Source organism: Mya arenaria, chromosome 2, assembly GCF_026914265.1.
Source record: "Mya arenaria isolate MELC-2E11 chromosome 2, ASM2691426v1".
In the NCBI taxonomy this organism is placed as follows: domain Eukaryota; kingdom Metazoa; phylum Mollusca; class Bivalvia; order Myida; family Myidae; genus Mya; species Mya arenaria.
Genome location: NC_069123.1, coordinates 49118187 through 49140137, shown reverse-complemented (window position 1 = coordinate 49140137; position 21951 = coordinate 49118187). Strand labels below are relative to the sequence as shown.

At 39.1% G+C, this 21951-nt stretch overlaps 3 protein-coding genes across 3 annotated transcripts; 1 reads left to right on the top strand and 2 right to left on the bottom strand.

Annotated features, from left to right (window-relative positions):
* Positions 1-4319: 4319 nt before the first annotated feature.
* LOC128225253 (ADP-ribosylation factor-like protein 4A) lies at positions 4320-6403 on the bottom strand. Its single transcript, XM_052935358.1, has one exon. The coding sequence runs from the start codon at positions 5887-5889 to the stop codon at positions 5341-5343; it is 549 nt and encodes a 182-aa protein (XP_052791318.1). The 5' UTR covers positions 5890-6403; the 3' UTR covers positions 4320-5340.
* A 712-nt stretch (positions 6404-7115) lies between these two features.
* On the bottom strand, positions 7116-10233 carry LOC128225252 (sarcoplasmic calcium-binding protein-like). The gene is made up of 2 exons (XM_052935357.1): positions 9965-10233; positions 7116-9809 (listed from the first exon to the last, which is right to left on the bottom strand). The coding sequence occupies exon 2, from the start codon at positions 9796-9798 to the stop codon at positions 9235-9237; it is 564 nt and encodes a 187-aa protein (XP_052791317.1). The 5' UTR covers positions 9799-9809; positions 9965-10233; the 3' UTR covers positions 7116-9234.
* Positions 10234-11423: 1190 nt separating this feature from the next.
* LOC128225249 (2-oxoglutarate and iron-dependent oxygenase domain-containing protein 3-like) lies at positions 11424-21132 on the top strand. Its single transcript, XM_052935354.1, has 8 exons — positions 11424-11610; positions 13200-13396; positions 13775-13850; positions 14329-14371; positions 14512-14576; positions 14852-14902; positions 19392-19545; positions 19858-21132. The coding sequence occupies exons 1-8, from the start codon at positions 11528-11530 to the stop codon at positions 20116-20118; spliced, it is 930 nt and encodes a 309-aa protein (XP_052791314.1). The 5' UTR covers positions 11424-11527; the 3' UTR covers positions 20119-21132.
* Positions 21133-21951: the final 819 nt, after the last annotated feature.

Here is a 21951-nt window from a genome sequence, read left to right as displayed (position 1 = left end):
AAGAAGGAATAGAAGAGCTGGCAGAATGTTGAAGAGGGAATATGAGTGCAGGAAAATAGCGGTCTTAAGTCTCTAAACGAACACATGTGTGTGTATGTGTGCGTGCGTGCGTGGGTGCGTGCGTGCGTGCGTGCGTGCGTGCGTGCGTGTCTGTGAGGGCTGCCATACGTTTCAGACAGAGACCGAAATGAATTTCTTTGAATGCACAAAAACTATATTGGGCGTATGCCGACGTCACCGCTTCATAGGTTAGGCGTACGTTGGGCATACTCAAGATATGCTTACCTATAGTTACTAGTTACTATATATATATAATTAAAGTAAGTACTAGTAACTAACATATCTAACCTCAGTAATGATAATCATGTGACATGTCTGCAATGTATATTGACGTATTAGACGTACATGATTATATATGACGAGTGAGTATCATGAACGTGTTTCTACTACATGTACAACTAGCGTATTGATGGCGTTTTGAAGAATCCCGTCACTACTCCTCTGAGAAGTATGTCAAACCATCATGGATGAATAAATTGAAGAGGTGAAGATTCGCTCCACCACTCCTGTGGATGTCGTGCTTCCCACAGACGTGTGGGGCACTTGATGGGGCACTTGTTGCCTGCAGGTGTCCTCCGAAGACGGGGTCCATGTATTACAACTATGAAGGATTCTACCTCCATAGATTGCCTCTCTTGTCACTCCTCCTGTAGTCTTCAGATTTTCTACGTCCAATTCAAACATGAGTCGCACATCTTGCATTGTCGGGGAGCAAGCAGTCCTCTTCTTCTTGGACGTGTCAACAGGCTGGCTGGAGGAGGCTACTAATGCAGCAATTGCGTCAACAGAATATGCACGGGAGGGGGGGGGGTTGGCACGGACACCATCTCCGAGCGCGCTGTGCATAGGTTTCTCATGTTACTCATGTATACATTGGGTCTGAGTCGAGAACGCTTTACATGCGTTGGTCATACGCTGTGATACACCGACGTATATAAGTAATATATAAGTTAGTGATATAACTTATATGTAAGAAATACCCTATATTTACGTTCAAAACGTTTTGCATGCGGCTTATTGATTCATGCTGTAGACTTTTTTTATGCTTTTGTGGGCGTATACCGAAGTGTTGACATTATTTTATGATTTTCATGCGCTAGGTATAAGTTTCTTAAAGCGGCGTAGTGCATCATAACACAAGAACAATTGGCGAAGGACAGATCTGATAAAAGGACACAAAATATACAATAGATGTAACATGACACCAGTCTTATCACTGTACTTTGGAGGATTTTGTCGTTTCTTTATGCTGCATGAACATTTTACCGCCACAAAATAATTTGTTTGAGTATACACTTGAACTCTATATTGGAGACTTAACTTGTTCAAAATTACAAATAAGCATGAACTCGAAAATATTGATGTAACCGATTATTTATCTTTTATTGGATTTGTAATCAAAATAAATAATAGATCTAGTCTGATCGTAGTATGATTAAAATTATAAACACTCCCTCGAAGTTTATCAACATTTGATGACTTTCACAATGAATAATTATTAGTTTTACTTTAACAAACCACAAGTTGTGTTAGATTATCTAATACTGTATGAGATCATTTGGGAAATATCAGTACATGGTCATCCATACCGTATACTAATCATACTAATGGAATGTACGATCCCATACCATTCTGACCACAACATGTATACATTGAAACTGTCCTCATTTAACTGTCTACAGCGAATAATCAACATCAGTGTATACTAAAGCTATATCTGTTTTGGGATCAGCGACCTGTGGCTGGTGTACCCGGCCTGCACCCTGTCACAATATAGAGGTATTTGACACTCAATGCCTACAGAGTCATGAACGATATCAACACAATGTGTTTATCATGCCACGTCATTTTGTTCGCTAGTTCACTAAAGTTCATTATTCTATTTAGTGGAGAAATGGCAGTTTTATTGTTGTTTTTACAGTCATATCATTTCCCTGTTGTTCACAATGTGATGCCTGTATTTGCATAAGCGGGTTCGGGGATGGGAGGGGTGCTGCACCAGGCACAAACACCCTACCCTTCAATTGTCTAAGTGAACATTTCATGTCAATATGGAAGTGATTATATTCATGAATTGTTCCAAAATGCATCATTTTGTACTAAAATTGGCGAATTTTTTCTTCGAAAAAGGACATCTACCCCTCCCCCGCCCCTCCCTGCATTTTTAGAGCCGATTCATGATTAAGTGCATGGGCCTAAAGTATGTCCCTTCTCACGTCAAATCGGCCTGGAACCGCCACTGAATATTGTTATACTATTGCTGTTTGTTGGAGTGGTTTCCCGTATTCGTTCAACAGTCGAACAGACGGACACCGTAGGCTACATATATAAATACCATTTTCTGTTCACTTTGTAGACTTCCCGCAGAATAGCCGCAATGGGAGTAGACACGGTAACCTTCGTTGACACTGCAGAGCACATAGCGTCACAGGGGGTAGAGCTATTTCGTTCAACTGGAAGATTAGTGAGATCAAATTCATACTAAACTACTTAAATATCTTGGCATTTGAACAAACGATTTATTTCACGGTGTCAAAGGTGATCTGATTGAGAGTGAAGTATGAACATAATGTGAGATATTTTATTGTTCTAGACGGTCGTACGTCTGTGATAATGACGGGCGATTATCTGTGCTGTGAAAGACGACCCTTGTATCTAGCCTCCCCTTGGTCGGGTGGAAGATTTTGCTACTCACCTGATCTCTATAAAAAGATAAAGATTTAAAAAACACGCTTGTAGTTTGTCCTGGTCAGAGCCCGAACTGCCTTCAAGAATAGAGAGAGTGCTCTTCCTTCCAGGTTTTCACAAACGGAGGTTTGTCCGATATCATCATATTGACGTAGATTCTGCATGTAGACCATCCGAAGCTTTTTAGGATCAATGCCATGAATAATTTAGAAACATATACTTAAGTGTTTGATGCTTTGCTTCTGAAGCATCTGCATACATGAGCCACGTGTGCATGTCAAACTCCTCTCATCTGACGCTGTCGGCCATCCCTAACAAAGGTACTAGTATCTTCTTACATCCGGGGATGAATTAATGCAAGTTAAATGACATTTGAAAACATCTTAACGTATCTCTACCCACGTTTCATAGAAGGTTCATGTACATAAACATACAGATGTTCACTGTGTTGACTCACACTCCATGTACATGAATATAAAGATTGATGGTAAGGTATTCAAATATCTTCTCGCTACGGCGCTATCTCGCGAAAATATCTCATTCAATAATGTTTATCGTAAAGAAAATGAAGACAATTTCAAGGTATTTTTATTAAAATGATTCGTCATATCGTTTTCGGCTTAACAATTTTGCTTCGAAGAAGCATAGACACTTGTTAGATTATGTTCATCAACATCGTTGAAAGGTTTATTTGTAGTTATTAATTCATTTTATCAAGACTGTTTCCACGACATCTGAAAAATATTCAGTAAGGATGGCGAATGACAGTGAACAAGATTGTGTCTATGTACAGTGTGACAGCTTGATACCAACTGAAATCAATGACATGTTTCAGGTTTATGGAACTTAATCAGTGGTATAAGCTGCCCTAATACGTAATAGGATATATAGATCCAAATCCCCATCTTTGTGGAGATACGATGGTTAGATATTTGAACTAAACAAAGGAAACACACAAATTGCATCCATACTTTTCATAAGCCAAAATACTTCATAATGCTCAATAATCTGTTCTTATCTATCTATGTTTTATGGAGTGCTCAACATATTGGGCAGAAACAGGTCGTTTATTATTTAATGATACCACGGAACCAATCGTCTCTCTGATACAGTTGTAAATCTTCTTACATTTGTAAGCAAAGGAATGGCACTAAACCCTAACTGGTTCATAAATATGTCCTTATTAAACGACGGTTGTTACATTAAAGCACAGATCTTTAATTTATAGGTCCGTGTTTCAAGTCAGTATAAGATTTTCTCACGCAAAATTTGTTCGATATTTGCAACGAGGAATTAAGTAGTTTAACAATCGCTTGAGTGTTGTTTTGCTTTACAAAATATGGTATGTCAGTTTGATCTGAAACATTTAAGTCTTGACCTTAGCCACAGTGTATATAAAAGCCTTACATACATTGGTATGTATACATGCCAGACCATTAGTATGGTTTAATTGAGACCTCATCTGGCTGAGCATATCAGTATCAGTGATAACGCATGGGGGGCATGTCAATTACACTCTGTCTGGCATCTGGCAGCTGGGAGTATTATCTACACCATAACAACAATACAGGTTGTTTTCCATTGTTTAAGTACTCTATTTTTTGTGAACATAATCTCAACAAAACTTTAACAGATTTCTTGACCTTTAACAATTCATTTATAAGGAAATATACATGGTATTCGTATATATGTAAAAACTTACAATATCGCCTGCACTGGAGAGATATAATCAGCAATAATGGTGAATATTTGAAAAGCTGGAGGCATGAGACACGAACATGCCAAAAATCAATGATAATGGCAACTGAAGTATATTTTTCTTCTTTTCTTCAGAAAATGTAAATATTATTCTTTAAAATAAAACATGTAAAGGTTTTAATATCTAATATATTATTAAAGCCATACATGATGACATTCTTTTGTGTCCCAAATTAAAATATATTATTCTTCAAGAGATTGCCAAAACAGATAATTGTCAAACTTAAGAATACATCTACAAAGAATACTTTAATACACCATAAAACTTAACAATAAACTGACATAGTTCTATATAAAATATCCGCTAATTTAGCACGAAAAGCCTGACATCTTCAAAGACTTACAAATCAATCGGAATGTTCACAATAGATGAGTTGGATACATTATATTATATTTAACATTCAGATTATCAGATAACATTCATTTGCATATTTAAACCAAATAGACACATTTCAATTGTTGTATATATACTTATAACAATCTTTAAACGTAAATAATATATATTTCCAGTATCACACACGGTCTTGGTTTTGTGTCATAGAAGAAAACATCCAATAGTCAAATTATGGCACTTATTGGGCAATTTTGCGACAAAGAACAGATTGCTTGCTTTGTAAAGGAATCAATCACATTTTCAGCACTTATGAGGTAAATCGGTTAGTAGTCCTCGACTTGAAGAAAGTTAACAACATGTACGAGTGCATGGGACATCACAGTCGGACCATGGATCCATCATTGCAAGCCGTAACAGCTCAAACCAGGTACTGGACCATACCGGGGGTTGGGGTCCGGAGATCATAATACACCCATCACAGGGCTACATCCCCATGAGATTCATCTTTTCCGCTTGCCTTTCCGTTTCTTCTCTATGAGGTCGGCAATCTTTTCAACGGCCTCCTCGAGCCCCTCCCCCGTGACCCCGCACGTAGGCTCAACGTGCCACAGCTGGCTCGTGGGTAACTCGCGCATTGCCAGCACGCTTTCCACATCACTTCCAGACAGCGAGCCAGGCAAGTCCTGTTTGTTGGCTAATATCACGACAGGTAATCCAGCAATCTCCGGCGCTTTCAGTATTTTTACTAATTCTACTTTAGCTTCTTCTAAGCGTTCCTTGTCCGTACTGTCGACCACATAGATGATCCCGTCAGATTTCCGGCAGTAAGATTTCCACAAAGGTCTTGTTTTATCGTGCCCTCCAACATCCCAAACTGTGAAATTGGAAGTCTTACCACTGCTATTCTCAACTTGTATTTTCTCACAATTAAATCCAACTGTTGGTCTTGATTCCGTATACTGGCCAAACTTGAGTCTGTAAAGACAGGTGGTTTTTCCAGCTGAGTCCAACCCTAGCATCGTCACTTGGGTCGAAGAACTGCCTCCCATGTCAGAATATTACGAGTAAGTCATAAATGTCAACGATATGACACCGTCCATATCTCACATTTTGCTATGTGTCGTATGGACACTTCTCTTGGTTAGGATATCACTTGATCTGAAAACAATCGGCAGATTTGTACGAGAATGTTGTTTATTTTATCCACGTCACAGCAAGAAATATGTCGGATAAACGCTTCGACATAAAGGATATGTCTTGTTTACAATCCATTCACACGTTTCGGTCACAGCAGATTAAATTTGAAGATGTAATCAAAACGCCCCCTCCGTAAAATCACAAATGATCCTCTTCAAAGGCCATCCCATTTTTCAGGCGTTGTCTGATCGATAAATGCAATTATCCACATTAATTTTTTCTCAACTCGTAATTCTGTTTGAGCCCTTTCATTTTAAGAAGTAATTTATCATGTATATACTTTCTCATGGCACTATTCTATCTGACCTATTTATGTTTAGAATGCAAGGTATATAACGCTCAAATTAGTAACAAGAAGTATTTATCGCGCCGTCTAGCGGACAGGTGATAAAATATGACAGGTGCTCAAGGGAGATAAATGCTACTCAACTAACTGTGACAAACATGCTGAAGAGTTCTCACTCTTTATTGTGACTACACTCTCCTAATTTATTAGAGTGTATTCATGGAACTGATTAAATAATGACATGACAACTCTATCAGAAAAAAATAAATACTTAATAAGAACGAGGACCATATATATTATCGCAATGATTCGTTTCATATGTTTTGCATTTGGGCTATGAATGTTATACTTACTAGTATTACATTTACTATAACTGTTAATTGTGCTTTACTATCGACACAAAATTAAATATGCGAGTATCTGTTTTATATTACAGGTTTTATGAAAGATTCGTTAATAAACGTGAATCCCATATTTTATTAAGACCACATTTCATAAGCATATCGAGGGGTGAAAGCGAAAAGGTTCTAAGTGACATTAAATAAAGAAGCAGATAGAACCTTTTCGCTTTCACCCCTCGATATGTTAGATGAATAAAATGCATAAAAAGATTATTATTTCTACGTATACACATGTACGAGTATTAAGACCAGGTATATACTTACATACTCGTGCACTTAGTTGTTACTATTTTGTATTCTATGTAGCAATGTATAGTCGAACAACAGGCTTATCATGGAAAATACATCTAAATACAAACACAGTTCTCTGTAAATGTTTATTCTTCTTAAAACCACATGTGTCTAGTTAACATTGTTCATACATTTGTATTATATTACCTGCAACGCATAGTTGTATACAATATACAACACGATTTCAGATGTCTCTTTAACTTCATAAAATGTTAATATTATCATGGGCTAAATTGGACCACTTTAGTTATATGTCATCGATTCATAAAAAATGATATTTCAAAAAATGTCGCCCCATTACATTTAAACTCTAGCCGCTTGACTCCTACTTGTATGTTTTCTCACATGACATTTAAACATGATGTATACACAAATAGCATCTCGATTATGTGGGATTATGGACCAAATCAGACAATTGGTCTATGCTATTTTATAAACAAATCACCAATTTATAACTCCAGCAAGATCATTTCCACGCAGTACTTTATCCTGGTACTGCGTGTTTCCATTTATAGTATCCATGAATGCAATATTTTTATACATGTATAAACACGTCTGCCTCAGCTATATAAGTAAGTAAATTGTTTATTATAGTGACATGTGTATATAACATAATTACATTTTCAATACAAACATATAGTACATTTTACAACCGGCCCATCGGACCTATAAGTCACCTAAATATTAACGTTATGTAAAGCATATATTTATAGTCATACATTTTTAAAATTGTATGTTACAGTGCAGTTAATCTGGTATAGGTAATCAAGTTTATACATATATAGCATCTATGAGTTATAAATATGGAGATTGTTCAAAGAGGTAATAATTTCATTCGATAAAGATTAAATGAAAAAACGAAAGCAAACGTGTACATGTGCAAAAATATGGAGGCAAAATTAATAAACATAAACATGTATATTGAATAGAAACACAATGTCATTCATGCGTTAAGAATATAACGTATTTCTCCTTATGGTGTATGCCTTCACAATATATTTTGCTAACTGTCTGACATGTTTTTGCATGAGATATGTGCTTTTGCCTGTATCAGAGAGGTTTACAAATTCATCGTTGGACATAAGTGGTCCTAAACATGTAGTTGTTGCAGCATTATGTAATTTGTACAATTGACATTTTAGGACAAAATGACACTCGTTTTCCACTTCTTGGGAATCACAAAGTTTACAGAGTCTGGAGTTGACTGGTTCACCTAAATAACGACCTGTTTCTATTCGTAGTGGCAATATACCAGTCCTAAATTGAGCAAGTAATGAACGTTCGTTCTTCTTAAGAGCCAAGCTCAAATACTTTTCACATTTAAATTCTTGTTTAAATTCACGGTATGTTCGTAGCTTTGGCATGGATCCTACATCTGTTGACCAAATGTTATTAATGTAATGATTTCGCACAAGCATATGCACAGTCGGGATTTCAACAGGTAGCTTAGCATTGAATTTATCCAATAAGACCAGTTTGTAGTACATCTGTTATAGTCCGTTTCAAATACTTGCGCGCATAGCCGGTCTCGGTCCATTAGCACGAGTCTATTCGTGTCTATATTTCGCGTGATCTTAATGAATGTTGATAAGATCCTTAAAAATCTAGTTCGAATATGGGTCATGACAGGTAAGAAACTATGTTGTTAGGTCAAACCAATAAAACCGTGTTGTGCACACAATACTTGGGGTTCATAAAAAACATCACTAGTGGTATTCATTCGATATATATCGTATTGAACTAATTCAACTAAATGTAATACAAATATGTTAGGGTACCGATTTGACTTAGCTATATGGTGCCGATGACCTGAGTGCCGAACACGTTTGGCCCGAACTGACCTAAGGTGCCCAAATGTTCGGAAACCGAATATATAAGGTATGTCTGATTAAACACTATGCCGCTAGGTCAAGTTACAGAAAAACATGTGACTGTCAATTTAAGATGATGAGCAATGACTCGTACACGCTTAGTACCAAAGGTCAAATCATAGAAACAACTTATATGAACTTAATCAATCAATAGGAGGCATGAAAAACTTGTTCAACAGTCTTGCCTATTAACAAAAATCTACATCAAGTTCAGATATGGGCCATGCCCGGTCAAAAAAAGATCAATATGTCAAATCAAAGAAATATATTGAAATGGTAAAACTTTCATCTGACCGACGTTTACTATAAATAATGATTGTTATTTTCAAGAAATGATACCTGCACGTTTTATAACATTCCTATAGCTTTATATGCATTTTTCAAAGTGGCAAATTTGTTCTGATCTTCTCCAACAAAAAGTTCCACATAGAAATCGTGCACTTGTTTCAACGTGCACGTGTCATCAGGTGCTGGACCAATCAGATTAAACGTTGTGCGCACCACAATGTCATGTGCTAGATTGAATGCTTGGTGAAACTTAAAGAACTTGTCAAAGGTAAATATCCCACTTCCGTCAATGTCGGCGGCCGCCAGCAGGTGTCGGAGGGCGTCCGTGACGGTCAGTGACGTCCCTGCCTTGTCACTCGTGAACACCTCTCGGAAATGGTTGATGAACTGTTCCTGGCTGACTTCCCGGCTCCAGTCCGGGGACTCCCCGATGAACACTATGTTGTTCCAGTATTTGTCAAGATCGGCTACCATCTGTGCCTTCCGGGCAGGGTCGGAACACATGTCGGTAAACGTGGACTTGCAGGAGTCGGCGTCTTTTATCGACACAACGCCATCTTTGTTGATGTCAATTAAGCCGAAAACAATCCGCCATTTTTCCTCCAGCATGTTTATGTCTGTCATATTGCTCCCGGCTACAAAGAAATTATATTTATCATCAATATCGACGTATTAGTCTGCTTATTCCTACGATTTATTTCATAAGAAAATTGAAGAAAAAAACTACAAAGAAAGGTTTTGTGTGCGCACGTAAGTTATAAACTATTTTAATCATATACACTACACTTACGATGTCAGAAAAGGCTTTATTTAGTCCAAATACATAACACTTAGTTCAGCGACTGGTCTTCTATGAATCTCCAGAATTTCCTCGCAATTCAATATGCAATTAGAACTCCCGGGAGAAAAGTGCAGACCGACCTCACACCGCTATTTCCATTAAATAATATTTCCTGTCGAACTGTTTAAGCCACGGAATATTCTTACATATACACAAGTACATTGCTAAATGAAACAACGGAATATACAAAGGAGCGAAATGAACGGACAACACTAATTATAAACGTGAAAGCAATCGCTGTATTCATTACAAAGTTACTGTTGAGAGATGCGTATACGTGGTGATGTTGGCAAGCATCCACCATAAACAATTGCGCGTTGGTCAATTAGATGTATTGATCTACATTCCGGTATGCTGACCATTTGAAACACGAGAAAGTGATTTATTATCACAAAGTGTACAAAGTTCAACATATTTTCTAAACTATCAAGTATGAGACAAATCGTAACGCATATAAAATACCAGTATACGACGCCATTTCGGACAGTGAAAGTATGATTCTTGTTGTGGGCATGGGGCACAAACACAATGAAATTTGGTTTGAAATAGCTTGGTTCTTTAACGTACTTCAATGTATCATGTACTTTGTAACACCTGTAATATTCAATTCTGACCCCGTTGAAAACTGACCAAAGGCCTGACAACATTTCAATATTATTTTTTTTATCAACGACGCTGACTGCAGTCGATGAAAACTGATCACGGTGTTAAATTTTGATCAGATAAAAACTGTCCGTAGAAGAAAGGTGTTCCTGGAAAGAACCTGCGACTTTCGTCATCTTACTGCATGGCTAGCTTCACGCAATGCCGAGCTCGAACCCACTGCAGCCGTATATACCTACACCGGCTTTCGAGTGATGTAGAGAAATTACCAGTCACCTACCTGGGATTTACAGAAACATCCCGTTTAAATAGATACCACTGGTTCTTTCGAACGTTTAATACCAATTTGGCCTAGGTTTGAGACCATGAATATATTTGAGGATACCTTGGAACAAGCGGGGCTTAGCACGTTACACATCGACCACGTCTTTGCTCTTATATCAGTTATACGAGTGATACGCTACATTGTCAACTTGCCTCTGTCTACGTCACAGTTTTCATGGAAGACGAATAGTATTAAAATTGGTGACAGAGGAAATCGGAACTGCGACCGCTGAGTTACCAATTAAATGACCACAGTTCCGCCACACTTAATAAACAACACACGTGCTGTGTACACATCTCATAATATGATAAGGATCCCCCTATCTTGATCAATGCCGATATAATGTCATATTTAGACCGTAACAATACAAAGGTGCGAGGCCACTACCAGTGCAATCCATTTCACCGACAAGAAGTCACTCGAGGAAACACACCAAACGCCAGATTGAGGTCCAGAAACGAACAATACTTTTTACGCCCTATCTATTACGGAAACCACGGATTATTACGGAAATTAACGATCGTGTCCGATTATTTGTAAACACACATGTTAATTGGGAAATTACGTGGAACTTTCCTTTTGAAATGACAACTCCTAAAGTACGAAAACAGAAACACCAGAATAATCTACCCAAGAAAGACAAGGACTCCAAAGTGCTTACAGCTCAGTAAGTATTGATAACTGTATCCGAAAATGTCATATCCGAAATGAATTCAGATAAGTATACAATTGTTTTTATTTGTATCTGTTTGAAATGATAATAACAATTTGGTGATGTACAGTGGGGGTTTGTTTTATTCGAATAATTCTCATTATATTATATGTTTTATCATTAACAAGTGTCGACATTCATCCACGTATACGTCCACTCGGTAGAAAATAATACGCGTAATTAGTTGATGTTTGTGTCCGGTCCATATCTAGAAGATATTTTATAAAACGTTGTTACTACGTGCTCCTTCTGTGAGCACATTTCTACAAGAATTGAAATCAAAATGGCTAGAATGAAATAATTAAAATTTCGTTATATGCGTGCGTCAGTTAACCGTATCCGGACTGTCAATCTTCATGATCTTGACCGACTTTCAAAAGACTTGCAAGAACTTTACCTTGTTCAGATTGCCTCTTTATCAAGCATTACAACATTTCAAAGAAACTTGACATGGATTCTTTTTAATATGACGATTAAGGGACGTTTATCATACAAGTCCCAGGTGTGTACCTCAAGGGCCAGGATCACACATAGATGTAAATGTCAAAGTCACGGTGTACTGTTGGTTAGACTGGTCCGGACTAAACCTTGTCCTGGCTGTATCTTGACCATGCATTATAGGGTTTTCAAAAACTTGCCATGAAGTTTCACCATGATGATACGGCGTGTCGCGAACGATACCAATGTTTTTTCCTAAAAGTTAAAGGTCAAACGTAGGGGTTAAATGCCAAAATGAGTACCATGCATTACTAGGATTTAAAAAAAAATGCCATGAAGGCCGGCCGGTTCACCATGATGAGGTGGCGGGTCACAGTGTTTTTACGTGTGTGCGACCGATCCGGTCCAGACAACTTGCCATAAAATTTCACCATTATGAGGCGACTTGTCGCGCACAAGACCCGAAATATTATACCTCTAAGGTCATGGTCAGAATACGCTCAACGTGACTTAAACGTGAAAACACGTGAACTGGAAAACTTAATTCTGCTTGGGGTTCTGCGGTTCTTCCACTTTTTCATTCTGTTATTCCTAGTGTCCCGGTCAGAGGGACCATTCTGACTCCGGTGGCAGTCTTCCCTTTTATGTTTGGTTAGAAAGAATAAAGATGTATCTCGATCGGCAATGAAATCAATAATAATATATGGTCCGATCAGCCAGTGAGTGCGTGTTGGATTTTAACTGAACGGGGTGGCAGCTAAGCGGTAGCAAGGCACAATGTGGCTTCAACGATGTTTGAGCGTGGCGGAAACGAGGCATAATCCGACTTCAATAACAGCGGAATACAACGAGGCAATAGAAAGCTTAGCAAGTGGTAAAAAGTTTCACATCATGACACCCAGCCAACATTGGCAAAACGTTGGGGGCCAGAAACGGCGCGGTCAGAACATGACACTAGGACTGGGGTATAAACTAACTATACATGTTTGCAGACGATTTTTTTCGAGAATGGAACCGGAGAGAAACATGCCCCCGCCACAATTTGATCCAGCTACACGCCTGGTTACTGACTACTGTATGGGTTAATATCTTGTTTTATTTCACAGAAACGGAGGCATAGCCAGCTCAAAGTGGAAATATGTGGCGGCAGTACTGAGTGGGTTGACTCTTTTAGCGGCAGCTGTGTTGAAGCACCGGTATGGATCCCCTGGACAAACGACATTTGCACGTGCTGATGTGAAAACTGACGAGCTTGTCAACAGCGTTCCTTGTTCATCGGATTACCAAAAAGATCCATTTAAAGGTACGACCTGTATTATAATCATATATAAGTGTCAGTAAAAGTAACTCAGTTTAAAGTTGAAAAAGATCGAATAATAAACAGTAATTCAAATTCAAATTCCCGACTCATTAACGTGTATATCAATTATACGGTGATGTACAGTCTTGGTACCGTTGTCGCAGTGCAAACTCTACACTTTGACTACTGATTACTCTTACACCGCTCAAGCTATTCAAATGAAACTTGGTAAACATGTTGACAGAAACCGTGAAAACGCACATGAATAGCAATGCCCACAACTCCAACCTAATTGTCTACGAGTAATGCCATTGTTGAAATAAAATAGACTGGCGTTGCCGTTGGCGTGCGCTCTTGTTATAATAGCTCATTTCCATTCAGAATGCAAGCCGAGTTTCTGCGGGCGGGTTGTACGGGATAATGTAGTGACGTCAGAGGAAGCGGAGCACCTGCTGGGGTGAGTGCAGGCGTGCATTCGGAACTCCTCGGCCATTTTTTTCAAAAACAACCTCGGATGTATGCCGGTACATCTGTTGAAGTAGTCCGTATTTTTTTAATAAAAGCATTAATTAAATGTAGTGTTTAAGAGTTGTATTCATTGCTCTCAGTTTAAATTGATTGCCATTGAAGTGTATTATTGCAAACATAATTACGATTCCCAAGAGTTAAGTCATAAATTTTAACTACTAAATAAGATTACTACGCGATCTATTTGCAGCGGACTTAAACGTACCACTTTTTAAGTATGTAAACCGTCCATATACATCCGAGGTTGTTTTTGAAAAAATGGCCGAGGAGCTCCGAATGGCAGGCGTGATGTCGTCGGAATAGTTTTTCTTTGTTTAATACTACTAATGTTCAGCTACACGTCCGTTAATAATGACAAAATAAGGAGTCATTATTCAGTTTTACAATTTTGTCTTTTATTATTATAGTGTTGCAAAAAGGGGACTGGCCTACGGCGGCTCCAATGGCGGGGTAAGTAAATTATGTACGTATTAATCATTCTGAAGGATATCAGTGTCAATAGTATTGCAATTATTCGTTAAAGCAAGTTTTGTTTGTGTAATTCTTATATTGTAGCGGAAGTATAGCTCAAGTTATATTTATATTTCCAGGCCTCTATTCTTGATCTTCACTCCGGGGCATTGTCGAAGAACGACAAGTTTATTAATGTTTACAGGTAATATTAGTTGTTTAGATATTAAGTAATTTACCCTCTTTCAGTAATGGACTTTAAGTATTGTATTTATTCTATCTTGTATGATGTCGGAATCTTGTGGTGGGAACACACCATATATTTTAACAAGAAACGTGTCTGAGGCGCGAACTTTGAAATGATCCCATCGTTGAGTAGTATAATTTGCAAGTACATGAAGTTGTATAATTTTAAGTGTGTTGTTTTGGCAAACGAAATGGTTTGGAATGCAGATCTTTTATTTAAAACAATATTTTCAGTATTTTACCGGACGGCGAAGGATTCACAGAACAAGATTTCAGCATATATAGGCAGGTGGACTGTTATCATCATCTAATTATTATTATTATTATTATTATTATTATTATTATTATTATTATTATTATTATTATTATTTTTATTATTATTCCCCTGCCATGGTGTGGGAGGGGATTATAGGAATGCACTTCGTCCGTCTGTCAGTCTGTCCGTCTGGCTGTAACATTTCGTGTCCGCGCTATAACTTACTTAACTTACTTATGCATGGATGAATTACCATATTACTTGGTATAAATGTTGTCCTCATTGAGACGATGTGCAGTGACCTTAACCCGGGTCCATACCTCAAAGATCAAGGTCACACGAGACATTAAAAGGACAGAGTACACATGCTCATGTCCGCGTTATAACTTACTTTTGCATGGAAGGATTACCATATTACTTGGTACAAATGTTGACCTCATTGAGACGATGTGCAGTGACCTTGACCCGGGTCCATACCTCAAAGGTCAAGGTCACACGAGACATTTAAAGGCCAGAGTACACATGCTCAAGTCCGCGCTATAACTTACTTATAGATTTATGGATTACCATATTACTTGGTACAAATGTTGTTCTCATTGAGACGATGTGCAATGACCTTGACCCGGGTCCATACCTCAAAAGTCAAGGTCACACGAGACATTTAAAGGTCAGAGTACACATGCTCAACGACCCATTTTCCTTCTTTTTTAGCCAAAATAACCTTGATATTGATCTTACCTTCAAAACACACAATATGAAGAACTTAAAAAAATATCCTTTTATAATATGTTTATATATCCAAAAATATTTAGGTTACCGATCAAACAACTTGTATTTCCTATATTCCCACTCTTGACCAGTGGTTGTGTACAATTTTGGTCAGACGTACCAGTCAGGTTGCAAAATATACTAATTAATAATGGCGGGGGATATCCGTGCGTCCGTGCGTTCGTGCGTCTGTAAACAATTGCTTGTGAACACGATACAGTCTTCAGTTTTGATTGTATCTCGATGAAACTTGTACAGTATCTAGATATCCATTAGAGCTCGGTTTCTTTCGAAAACCAGCCAGATCCGACCATGCATGCCTAGATTATGGGCCTTTAAAGTATTAAAAAATCAATTTGTCTGTAAACAATTGCTTGTTAACATGATATAGTCTTCAGTTTTGATTGTATCTCGATGAAACTTGTACAGTATTTAGATATCCATTTGAACTCGGTTCTTTTTGAAAACCAGCCAGATCTGCCCATGCATGCCTGGATTATGGGTCTTGAAAGTATAAAAAATGCTATTTTAAGCTAAGTCTATTTTTAGCCAAGTCTACATGAGCAAAGTCTATTTTTAGCCAAGTTTACATGTATAGTCACAATTGCTTGTGAAGGTTTGTTCAAATCATGCCCCTGGGGTCATTACTGCCCCCCTCCCCCACCCCCACGGAGATTGTCCCGCAAGGGACCAGTGCGGCAAATGCAAACTACCTCGGCGACATTGGCGGAGGCCCAGGGAAGAGTTCTCTTTTCTTTGTAAGGGACGGGGGACGGACCCCCCCCCCCCCCTAAATTGGGAAATGTTAAAAACTGAAACCGCTATGCAAATCCTTGCTATTTTGAACAAGGCTTTATTTAGTGGTCCACTACCATGGTTGTTCAAATTATGCCCATTGGGTCAAAACTGGCACTGCCCTGGGTGTCACAATTTTCCTAGAGACTTATTTAAGAAATATTTTTAAAATCTTCTTGTTTCAAACCACAAGGCCCATACCTTTGATATTTGCTGTGGTGCATAATATGATGCAATTGAAAACATTTGAAATAATGCCCCTTGGACAAAAGCTGGCCCTAACCCTTTTGACTTACTTATTAATTTTTAAAGCTACAGTAATGAAATTTCGACCATCTGAAGAGTTTTGCAAACAAGCATTAATGTTGTCCTCGGATGTCCTTGAATTTGACCGACTTTTTATGCCCCCCTTCGAAGAAGAGGGGTATATTGCTTTGCACAGGCATGTCGGTCGGTAGGTCGGTCGGTCCGTCGGTAGACCAAAGCTTGTCCGAGTGATAACTCAACAATTCCTGGACGTATGGTCATCAAACTTAATATGAAGGTTGGGCCTGACCAGTAGATGACCCCTATTGATTTTGGGGGTCATCGGGTTAAAGGTCAAGGTCACAATGACCTTTAATGGTAAAATAATTTTAAAGCTTTTCAGAGTGATAACTCAACAATGCCGGCACCCATGGCCCTCAAACCTGACATGGAGGTTGGGCCTGACCAGTAGTTGACCCCTATTGTTCTGGGGGATCATCAGGCCAAAGGTCAAGGTCACAGTGACCTTCAATGGTAAAAGGTTGTCCGAGTGATAACTTGACAATGCCTGCACCCATGGCCCTCAAACTTAACTTGGAGGTTGGGCCTGACTAGTAGCTGACCCCTATTGTTTTTGGGGCTCATCGGGTCAAAGGTCAAGTTCACAGTGACCTTGAATGGTAAAAGGCTGTCCGAGTGATAACTCAATAATGCCGGCACCCATGGCCCTCTTTATTGAATTGGAGGTTGGGCCTGACCAGTACATGACCCCTATTGTTTTTGTGGGTCATCGGGCCAAAGGTCAAGGTCACAGTCACCTTGAATGGTAAAAGGTTGTCCGAGTGATAACTCAACAATGCCGGCACCCATGGCCCTCATAATTGAACTGGAGGTTGGGCCTGACCAGTAGATGACCCCTATTGTTTTTGGGGGTCATCGGGTCAAAGGTCAAAGTCACAGTGACCTTGAATGGTAAAAGGTTGTCCGAGTGATAATTCGACAATGCCTGCACCCATGGCCCTCATAATTGAATTGGAGGTTGGGCCTGACCAGTAGAAGACCCCTATTGTTTTGGGGGGTCATCGGGCCAAAGGTCAAGGTCACAGTCACCTTGAATGGTTAAAGGTTTTCCGTGTGATAACTTGACAATGCCTGCACCCATGGCCCTCAAACTTGACTTGGATAATTAGCCTAACCAGGAGAGGACCCCTATGGTTTTTGGGGGTCATCTGGCCAAAGGTCAAGGTCACAGTGACCTGGAATGGTAAAAGGTTGTCCGAGTGATAACTCGACAATGTCTGCACCCATGGCCCTCAAACTTGACTTGGAGGTTGGGCCTGGCCAGAAGATGGTCCCTATTGATTTTAGGGGTCATTGGGCTATAGGTCAAGGTCACAGTGACCTGGAATGGTAAAAGGTTATCCGAGTGATAACTCGACAATGCCTGCACCCATGGCCCTCAAACTTGACATGGAGGTTGGGCCTGACCAGTAGATGACCCCTATTGATTTTAGGGGTCAAAGGTCAAGGTCACAGTGACCTTGAAAGGGACCTTGACAATTCCTGGACCTATGGTCATCAAACTTGACATGAAGGTTGGGCCTGCCCAGTAGATGACCCCTATCGACTTCGGGGGTCATCAGGCCAAGGTCAATGTCACAGTAACCTTTAACGCAAAAAAGTTAACAAATCTTCTCCCACTGATATTTCAACAATGCCTGAACCTATGATCATTAAACTTGACATGGATGTTAAGCCTGACCAGTAGATCACCCTTTTTGATTTTAGGATTCATAGAGCCAAAGGTCAAGGTCACAGTGGTCTTGAATGGTAACAGGTTGTCCGAGTGATAACTCAACAATGCCTGAACCCATGGCCTTCAAACTTGACTTGGAGTTGCATCTGACTTGTAGATGACCCCTTATGATTTAAGGGGTCATTGGGTCAAATGTCAAGGTCACAGTGACCTTGAACGAAAAAAACTTGTCTGTGTGATAACTTGACAATGCCTGCACCCATGGCCCTCGAACTTGACATTTAGGTTTCTGGTGACCAGCTGATGGATTTTGAGTTCATAGAGTCAAAGGTCATGGTCATACCACACTCTATCCTCACACTTTAATGGTCATAATCTTAAAACTGCCTTAACGGCAACAAATCAGCTGTCATTTCGGTCCATGCATATTTCATTCAATTGTCCATATAATCCTGACAACATGGTGCTCAGGGGGGGAGGGGGGGGGGCATAATGTTTGACAAACATCTCTTGTTATTTTTAAAGCTACAGAAATGAAATTTTGACCATGAGTACAGTTATGAAAGCAGATTTTTTTAACCCTCAGATTACCTTTACTTGGCACATATTAAAATAGTTCATGCAACTAATCTGCTTACAACACTTCCTGTCCTCAGATGTTGAACGTTCAACGTTTTCAGCTAACCCAAACACTAAAAGTGAACTATATATTTGTTGCCTATTACTCAAACGTACATGCTCTGGATTGAAAATGACCACAAGAGCCATGCCAGTAGAGCATAGGCCCTTTTGGGCCTCTTGTTAAACTCTAACCCACGGAGGTATTATATCGCCATTCCGTCAATGGTCACACTTCTCGCATTGTTTCGATGCTCATGTTAATTATTTTTGTTTTCTCTGCAATATGAAAACAATGTGTATGATATTTATTCATGTAAGGTGTCTTTCTACAGGCGGGTGAAGGACAAAATCCACCGTGCCATCGCCGAACATTTCCACGTGCCATTGACGTCACTCTTTTTGACGAAACCAACATTTTTCTCACGCATGAACACGAGCGAGGCGAAAACTATGCACGATGAATACTGGCATCCGCATATTGACAGGGTATTATATATACTGGTATATTTCTAAACCTTAGTCTTATTAAAATAGTTAACGTATTGCTTTACATTAAGTTGAAGTTAAGGAATATTTTAAAACAAAATAAGTATTGTAAAATAAAATGAAGTAAAGGAATATTTAAAAAACAAAATAAGTATTGTAAAATAAAACGTTATCATCGTGTACGTTCAGAAGCTTAATTGTTTCCACAATATCCGTTGAGTTGACTGTTTGTTTCATTAACTCGCAGTTATTATGTTTGATACAACTTGTAAATAAATACGACGTTGACCAACCCCATGGTGCTTATTACAGGTGACGTACGGCTCATTCTTCTACACGTCGTTGCTCTATCTGACGACGTACGGCACGGACTTCACGGGGGGACGTTTTATTTTCACTGACCAGGGACACAATATGACAGTGGAGCCCAGATTAGGTCGTGTGTCGTTTTTCACGTCTGGGTCAGAGAACGTGCATTACGTCGAGAAGTTGACATCCGGTGTGCGGTACGCAGTCACCATCTCATTCACGTGTGACCCCTCCATGGCGATAGCTGACCCTAACGTCAGATAGCCCCGTCCACCGTCACATGTCATGTCGTGGAGTGCTGTGGAACTATGGTGCCATGGCAGTCAGTTATTAAGGAAACATTTCTGTCTGATACGAAAAGAGCTTTACATCTCCGTAGCATACATGAATGTTTGTGTCAGTAACGTTACGTTATTATGCCCCCTTTTGAAAAAAGTGGGGTATATTGTTTTGCACATGTCGGTCGGTCGGTCGGTCTGTCTGTCGGTCGGTCGGAATACCAAATGGTTTCCGATCAATAACTTGAGAACGCTTTGACCAAGGGACCTCATACTTGGTATGTGTATTGGTCATCACCAGCAGATGAACCCTATTGATTTTGAGGTCAGTGGGTCAAAGGTCAAGGTCAGTGTGACCTTTACATGAAAAACGGTTTCCGATCAATAACTTGAGAACGCTTTGACCCAGGGACCTCATACTTGGTAGGTGTATTGGTCATGACCAGCAGATGAACCCTATTGATTTTGAGGTCAGTGGGTCAAAGGTCAAGGTCAGTGTGACCTTAACATGAAAAACGGTTTCCGATCAATAACTTGAGAACGCTTTGACCCAGGGACCTCATACTAGGTAGGCTTATTGGTCATGACCAGCAGATGAACCCTATTGATTTTGAGGTCAGTGGGTCAAAGGTCAAGGTCAGTGTGACTGTAAGCTGAAAAAAGGTTTTCTGATTGTCCATATTTTATTTAAGTGTCCAAATCCTACTAACAATTTGGCTCCCAAGGGGGCATAAATGTTTCACTAACATCTCTTGTTTTTAATGACTTTGTCGTAAAATGTCATAGTAAACAAATATTCTATAATTGTTGTTCAAGTAATATTTTAGCCAATTTCATGATAACACCACTATCTTTGAAAGCTGTATTCGTACATATCCATGCAGTAGTCATGTAAATGAAAATCAGGCAATGCTGACCGTAGTTTATTAATTATCATCACTGCATTATTTGTTCACATTCCACATTCATTTCATGTATGTAAATAAACTATTGTTATATTGCCCTGTGTGTATTTGTCAGATTTGAAAAGCCGTATTCGAGAAGTATTTAATGCTAAGCTCATTGCTTTTTAAATGTTGGAGACGGCAATCTCAGAACTTTGGTATGTTTGAGTACTGTACATTGGCTAGACTGACACACAGACACCACGCCCCATTATCACGAAAATACTCCAGTCAAATCTCAATCTCAGTCTCAACTCTTTCTATCAAATTACAGCATCATATGATTCAAAATGTCAAATGTTTTACCCTTTTTAAAATCGCATTCTCTCAATCATTACGTTGAAAAAATTGGTCAATATTTTATAAATAGACAATTTGAGAGCAAAAATAGCTGTGTGAAGTTAGCTAAACATAGGACATTCAAAAATGAAAGTCGTGCTGGCACGACATTGGGCATTGGACATTCAAAAATGAAAGTCGTGCTAGCACGGCATTGGACATTAGACATTCAAAAATTAATGTCGTGCTGGCACGGCATTGGACTTTGGACATTCAAAAATGAAAGTCGTGCTGGCACGACATTGGACATTCAAAAATGAAAGTCCTGCTGGCACGTCGATGGATACTAAAAAATGAATGTCACGAATTTGGGCATTGGACATTCAAAAATAAAAGTCGTGCTGGTGGCACGACATTGGACATTGGACATTAAGAAATGAAAGCCGTGCTAGCACGACATTGGACATTGGACATTGAAAAGTGAATGTAGTACGACATTGGACATTGGACATTTAAATATGAGTGTCGTGCTAGCAATGTCAAATGTCGTGCCAGCACAACATTCACTTTTTAATCTCCAATATCGTGCCAGCACA

Bases quoted from the DNA above. Each gene is read 5' to 3' on its own strand.
- LOC128225253 (XM_052935358.1), bottom strand. From the start codon at position 5,889: ATGGGAGGCAGTTCTTCGACCCAAGTGACGATGCTAGGGTTGGACTCA.
- LOC128225252 (XM_052935357.1), bottom strand. From the start codon at position 9,798: ATGACAGACATAAACATGCTGGAGGAAAAATGGCGGATTGTTTTCGGC.
- LOC128225249 (XM_052935354.1), top strand. From the start codon at position 11,528: ATGACAACTCCTAAAGTACGAAAACAGAAACACCAGAATAATCTACCC. The intron at 14,372-14,511 runs GTAAGTAAATTA...TTATATTTCCAG, and splicing joins ACGGCGGCTCCAATGGCGGG to GCCTCTATTCTTGATCTTCA. The intron at 19,546-19,857 runs GTATTATATATA...TGCTTATTACAG, and splicing joins GGCATCCGCATATTGACAGG to GTGACGTACGGCTCATTCTT.